The sequence below is a fragment of the Strongylocentrotus purpuratus genome, unplaced genomic scaffold, assembly GCF_000002235.5.
Source record: "Strongylocentrotus purpuratus isolate Spur 01 unplaced genomic scaffold, Spur_5.0 spur5_scaffold_17, whole genome shotgun sequence".
NCBI classification, from domain to species: domain Eukaryota; kingdom Metazoa; phylum Echinodermata; class Echinoidea; order Camarodonta; family Strongylocentrotidae; genus Strongylocentrotus; species Strongylocentrotus purpuratus.
Window position 1 is genome coordinate 1,132,993 of NW_022145602.1, and position 7,072 is coordinate 1,140,064.

The 7,072-nt window shown below is 40.7% G+C and overlaps 1 protein-coding gene across 2 annotated transcripts; it reads right to left on the reverse strand.

The window, feature by feature from the left end:
- Nucleotides 1–602: 602 nt before the first annotated feature.
- Nucleotides 603–6,466, reverse strand: LOC593203 (fructose-2,6-bisphosphatase TIGAR). Of its 2 annotated transcripts, XM_795653.5 has the most exons (5): nt 6,300–6,464; nt 5,046–5,202; nt 3,595–3,669; nt 2,668–2,769; nt 604–1,619 (listed from the first exon to the last, which is right to left on the reverse strand). In XM_795653.5, the coding sequence occupies exons 1-5, from the start codon at nt 6,326–6,328 to the stop codon at nt 1,200–1,202; spliced, it is 783 nt and encodes a 260-aa protein (XP_800746.4). In that variant the 5' UTR covers nt 6,329–6,464; the 3' UTR covers nt 604–1,199. The 2 variants fall into 2 exon arrangements, with proteins under 2 accessions (XP_030844278.1, XP_800746.4); XM_030988418.1 differs by lacking the exon at nt 3,595–3,669 and having other exon boundaries at nt 603–1,619; nt 6,300–6,466.
- Between the last annotated feature and the right edge of the window lie 606 nt (nt 6,467–7,072).

Consider the following 7,072-nt stretch of genomic DNA (forward strand, 5'->3'; position numbering starts at 1 on the left):
CTTTTATCTGTTCCTACGCAGCCTAAATCTATTGCACAGATTGACCAAAAAGAAAAGAAAAGGAAAACACCACAGCAAATCAAAATATGTATCAAATTCATATTTAGAGAAGTAGAAAAAGTAAACATCAAATGTTGGCTGATTACAAGAAAAATGAATAAATAAAAAACAAGAAATAAAATCATTTGATTCCTTCTTGGCCCTGAACTGCATCAAAGTAGATCAAACATTGAGGCAGGAAAAACAAGGAGGTAAGACAGTGTGCATCATTTCTGTTTACACTTTGTTTACTACTCCACTATTAGTCTGAGCAAAACTATGAATAATTTATTTGAATAAATATCAATTGAGCACCATAATCTGGAGCTTTGAGGGTCCCCTCAAAGCTGAGCCTAGAGACTAAGACAGAGAGAGAGAGAGAGAGAGAGAGAGACAAAGAGGAAAGAGGAAGAGAGAAAGTGAGAGAGAAAGTGAGAGAGAGAGAAAGACAAAGAGGAAGAGAGAGAGAGAGAAAGAGAGGAGAGAAGAGAAACAGAGAGGAAGAGAGAGAGAGAAAAGGAGAAAGCGAGAGAGAGAGAGAGAGAGAGAGAGAGAACGAGAAAAACAGAGAAGGGGGGGGGGGGGGGGGTAAGGACTTATCTATACATGTTCACATTGTGTATTCAAGGCTAGAGTTAGGGTGTTCCAAACACACTTTGCATAAAGCCTAGTGATTCGTAACCCTATGCCTATTCTATTGCTTTTAGTCCTGTTAGTTCCTAAGTACTGGCTGTTTGCAAAGACGCTCTCCTCAGTCAATAGTACACAAATAATACACAGCATTAAGGGCATTAGTAAGATTTACCCACACAAGGTACCTTTGGAACAGTCTACCACTCTGTTTGGACCGTTTTGAAATTTTACTAATGCCCAACAAAATGATGTGTATTATTTGTTTCATAAGATTATGTTTTATAAAATGATGTTTTTAAACATGATTTTACTAATGACCGGTCATTAGAATTAGATAATGACCGGTCATTATCAAAATTACGTTCTAGGCAAAATAAATGCCTGGTCACGAGTACGCTCTTAACCAATCATTTGATTAGGATCCACGTCATCATCTTATAATGATTCTTAACTCTACGCCTATTCTATTGCTTCTAGTCCTGTTAGTTCCTAATACTGGCTGTTTGTAAAGATGCTCCCCTCGGTCACTATGAAAAATGATCCACCTTGTAGATGAAGTAACATATCAGCCTTTCAAAATCAAACTTATCGTCCTTGTCCGTCTCCACGACCAGCGTGCTGAGGGAGGTGTTCGGGCATCCGTCGTCGATCAGCCAATCGCCCTCGGGGATCTCAACGTTGATGACGCAGTGTAGGTACTTGAGGAAGCTTCTGATCATGAAGCCGTGGGTGGAGAGGAGGATGTGAGGGAGTATCCTGGCAGCCTTGTCCTCTCCTGTGAATTCAGATACAAAGACCTTGGATGAAGCCCCACCTGCTGCGTCTGATGTAGGCTCCGCACTGCTCGAGGCCCCTCCAGTACTCTTTGCACTATTGGTCTTGTTTGCTTCCTGCATCTTCACATTCCTGCACATGTCGTTGAGGAAGTCAATTAATCTCTGTAATGCCTGGTCAAATAAAAGAATACAAAATTTCTTATATGTTTATTGATACTTACATACGTTATTCATATATTCTTGTTCATTGATTGATAAAAGTGTGTCAAAAAACTGCTGTCCTTGAACTTCCTGGATAAAAAAAAATACAAACAAAATATACGAAATACTTCCTATGCTTATTGATACCCAGCTTTCATACATTTTATACCAAATATGTCTTGTAAATATAATAATAATAATAATAATAATATTCCGCTTTTATATAGCCCTTAATACAAATGTCTCTAAGCGCTTTAGAGATATACTATTGCCCCGGTCATTGGATTCCATACTTGCCACTCAGCACGCACTGTGTGCACAATCTCCACTCCCTGGAGAGCATTCCAGCCAGGCGTTACTTGACGCTCAAAAACTGTTTGACCAACAATGACGGTTGCATCCTACCGGGTACCCATTTAACACCTGGGTGGAGAGTAGCAAGTGCAGCTAAATAACTTGCCAAAGGATATTAGTGCCGTGTCGGGATTTGAACCCTTGACCTTTGCATCTCCCATTTGTAGTCTTCAACGTTTGGTAGTTTCATTTAATTTGAGACCCCCTCCCCCCCTCCGCCCAATCTTTTATTAGATAAAGTTGAGTTCTGGTCATGCGATTGGATGGTGAAAGAAACGTGGAATCGAACAGAAAAGGTTGACCATCAAGCAAATAAGTATTGGTGTGTACTGCAAGGTTCTGTAATTATCAAAATGATAAGAAATTCGGCCCAGTCTTGGTAAAGTTACAAGCACTGTACACAGAAAGATGTATATGGGACTACACGAACACGAGGCATAAAAAATCTGTCCCGATTTTTATGATGTTACATACCATACTTAGAATAATAAGTCAATTGAAGAGCCATGCTTTTCAGGGAACATCTTTTCATCTGATGTTCTTCCACACTTGCATAATACAATGATAACGCTATCAAGTTGTTTTTCTCCTCTTCCCAGAACTCAACCTTCTCTTTAAGATTACCACTTTCTCCTTTAAAAACACAAAATAATTTGTTGAGTACCTGTTCTGGAGTTTCTCCACCTTCTACAACAAACTGTCCAACACAGTTCTGAAGGGCATGCTGGTACACATCAAACGACATTCCTTCATACACCCCAAAGCTCTGAGGAGAAAAGGAGATAGATTTCAAAATAAATGAAAGGCAATATAATAAGTATCTCTATAGCGATAGTACGTACCTAGCTACATGTAGCTCTACAGGTACCGGTACATGTTATGCGTGATGATGTACGTCAAACACACAACGTCATCATGGCATGAAAATCAGTAACCTCTCATAGGAGGGATAATGCTTACTTTAATAAATGATGAAGATGATGATAATCTCTTGCCATTCATTTACAAATAAAATGGTTTTAAATTTTCATGTCACCATAGCTTGTTTGAAGAGGAAAAAAAGTATACAGTAAAAATGAGGAATTTATTGAAGTTAAAACCTTGAAAATTAATGGTTACTGTACATACCGGTAACTAAGCCATCCAATTTGCTCAAACATAACCCCAGTCCTACATCTTTGACAAAATTGCCTTAGATTGTGAAACAAAATCCTGGATTTAGCTTATGCTGCAATCATAATTATAAACCTTTAGGTCAGTCAGGAATCCCATGACTTTTACAAGCCGAGCGCCTGTCTGATTATCAGGATATTTATGATTGGAAATCAAAATTCCTTTTTTTGTTTTTCTAACAGTTTTTATAACATTACAGTCTATTAAGGGAAAAAGAGTATGGTAAAGATTTTTACTTTTTTGAGGCACTTCATGATTATTTTGAAGCACCATTTTGTAGGGCTTCAATATTACACCATTTCACATACACTGGTAGTAACACGTAGGGCCATGCATCTTAGATTTAACATTGTTAAACGATCCCTTTAAGAATGTCTTCAGTGCAAATATGGCCAAACTCAGATCACCATGAACTCACCCGTTCCCGCAGTCTTTTGTCTTGTACAATCTCCAGCTTTGGGTTGGGTCCAAGCTCTACTACTTTCTTTACAGTCTGCAGCAAACATAACGTAAAGAGAATTATAAACATGAAAGAAGAGTCGATAGAAGTGAAGGCTCTTAGAAGCATGGGCGTAAATCTGTAATTGAAACCTATTGTTCAGGGGGGGATGATCTATTCATTCATCACCCCCTGAACAATAGGTATTACGTAAGGATTGACACCCATGCTTAGAAGGCTACACAGGAGAAAGGGAGAGAAAGAGAGAGACAGAGAGAGAGAGAGAGAGAGAGAGACAGAGGGAGAGAGGGGGAAAAAAAAGAGGGGAGAGAGAAAGAGGGTGGAGAATGAGAGGGTGAAAGAGAGAGAGAGAGAGAGAGAGAGAGAGAGAGAGAGAGAGGGGGGGGGGGGGGGGAAAGAGAAAACTGAATCCGATATAGATAGAGAGAAACAAGACCATGTATCTGTACATGTAAAGTTGAATTCCTAGCTTACTCCTAGTTCAACTGTGCTACCTTCAACTAGAAGGTGGGACACATCTTGCAATTTTAAAACTTTCCTGAACGGATGATATCCCAGCCCTAGTGTACCGTTTATAGCACAGAACCACCTCATAGTCAACATGCCAACACTGAATGCTTAAAGGGGCACGTTCCCGCCAGTGTAGTTATCGCTGCTCTAGTCATCGCCATCTTGGTTCCGAAGATCAACTTCTAATTTGCATACAGCTGTCAATATAAGTACGCGCGGACTGGCCTGCCTTCGCCAAGCCAGCTGATCGCTGCCGATCGTGACGTCACGAAAGTGGGTGGAAACAGCAGCCGAATCTTAGAGCCGAACTGCGATTGGTATTACTTCGGCACATGTATGCGATAATCGGCATTGTGCCGGCATTTGGAACATGCCATCTGCGTAAGAGCAGTATTCTGTTGGTGTCAATAGGCAGCCAGCACCGTCCGCCAGCGGGTACGTATTTTGAACGCCCTCTGGAATACGGGGAACATGCCCCTTTAACCAAATACCTTATTTCTGCTTTGCAGACAGATGACTCGATGCAAGAACCAACAGTGCAGCAAGTTACAGGATCATACTGCTACAGCTGACCCGAGATGGCGCTCGAGGGGATTTTTGCAGTAGTGCTTCTAGCACAGCGTGGCTTTAAACTCATTTAAACTGAAACAGTAATGGTTCTAGAGGGGGGGGGGGGGGGGTTCCCCCCTAGCCTGCCCCCACCCTTCCCATTGTTATGAGGCCCATGTAAAAAGTAAATGCAGAACCCAGAAGCACACCCTCCTCCCCCTTGCTATTATTCTTGTTACCGGTAAATCAATCCTGTAATAAATATTCCTGTACCCCTCCCTATACATGGCTACTTCGATCAAACTCCTTCTGAAAATTTCACAGACTTGAGAATATAAAAGTTTACAAACCTCAAGGCTTCTGCTCAAGTCACTTGAGAAAACATAGTCAAACTTTTCAGTGGCTAGGTAAGCTGCTACAGCCTTGGCTTGTTCTTCTCCTTCAGTATTGAGTGGCACATCGGACTGACCTTGACACTTCATTTGGGCATTCCAGTCAGTTTCACCGCTACAAAAGAAAACCAAGACAAGATCAGATGAAAGAATCTAAATAGGAAAGAGTCTCCCCATTCAGCCGTTTTCTGACTCTACCATACCATGTCTACAACTACAAGGGCGTCGATCCGAGCTTGAGCATGGAAACGACACAATCCGCGAATCAGCCAGCCGGAGAATAAGCAGGGGGGGGGGGGGTAGTGTGTGTGTGTCCAACCTGCACAGTTTTTCCTTCATAATCATTTTGCCTTGCACATAGACTAGAAGGGATGAGATTTAGATGACGTCGTGCGCAGCGAGAGTTTATAATACGGCTGCAAGATTTTCAACATGGATGTCAATTTTGACCCATAATTTCCTGAAAAGGGACCATTAAACGGATTATTTCAGTCACGTTTGTAAGTAGAACCAATCAAAATAGCCTTAGCCTAATATTAAAAATAAAATGCATTGGATTTGCATCCGGTAAAATATTATATTTGGGCATAAGTTGGGTGGCGAGATCAATCCACCAAACCCACACAGGAGCGCCTATAGTCGCTTTCTGTGTCTAAAGAGAGGAACCGACTCTACCCAAATCAGCGGCTAACGGACGAAAGAGACAAAAATTTCGGTCTACTAGTACTACTACCAGTACCACTTCCAGTAAATAATACTTCACAATCATGACAATGATATTTCATAAAATCCAACATGCAACAACAAGCAAGCTAAATTTTAATGTGCATAAATACCCCCCTCCCTGGACCCTCCTCATCATAATCCTACTGGCTGATTGGTGCCGCGTAAGTTGTGCATACTATTACTACTTGAATGCATCTTCTTCTTCTTCTTAGTTGATCCCTCCACTGTTTTGGAGATTCCTGGAGTCCAAATAAAGTAAATGTTTAAAATCCGACCGGTTAGGAGCTTTGGAGAGTCATAGAACGATCATCAATGATCACATCATCACACAACAATTGACAAATACCTTACCGATGAGTACCAGCCAACACAATTTCCAGTTCCTGGGACTGAAGTAAACAATGGTTAAACTTTTGCCAATGCGGCGATTTCAGTATTCGACTCCATAACTTTAAAAGTAAAGCATGATAAGATAATGAAACTTACTGCCTCAAAAATGTGAGCATGAACCTCATCTTGGATATAGAGCTGGACTTGCGACAGGGTCAGAAACTTTGGTCAAGATAGTCGGACTCGTAGGGCCAGGGTCGTGCTGATCAATCTCGCACGCTTGTGAACTGAGCTCAGCTAGCTAGCTAGCTGGCTTTGCTCTATCGAAAAATCTCGAAATAAAATAATGCGTAGCTAACTACTATACGTAACACATCTATATATGGTAGTCATAAACGTTCTTTACCAGTCTTTACAATATGAATATAAAGAGAAGAAGGGGGACTAAGTAGAGGAAGGAAAGAATGCTAAACGAAGCATAAGAACAAGCAACTTTATTATTTTTTAACTAAGAAGATTTCATGAGAAAGAGGAGGAGAAGCCAAGAAAAAGATGTTCATCATGATACGTGAAAAATATATACCTGGGAGTATATAACCAAGTTACATGATGAAGAATTAAAAAGGAAGAAGGGAGAAAAATGAGGACGAAGAAGAAGAAGAAGAAGGAGAAGAAGGAGAAGAAGGAAAAGAAGGAGAAGAAGGAGAAGAAGGAAAAGAAGAAGGAGGAGAATAAAATGAAGAAGAAGAATATAAGAAGAAGAATAGGAGAAGAAGAAGAAGAAGAAGATGATGATAATTTATGAATGATGATAAATTCGATGTGATGCATGGTGATGATATTAAATGATGATCATTTGTTGATGACGATGATAAATGGTTGGATCTAGGGGTGATATGGGGGGGGGGGGTGCTTCTACTGCCCCACTG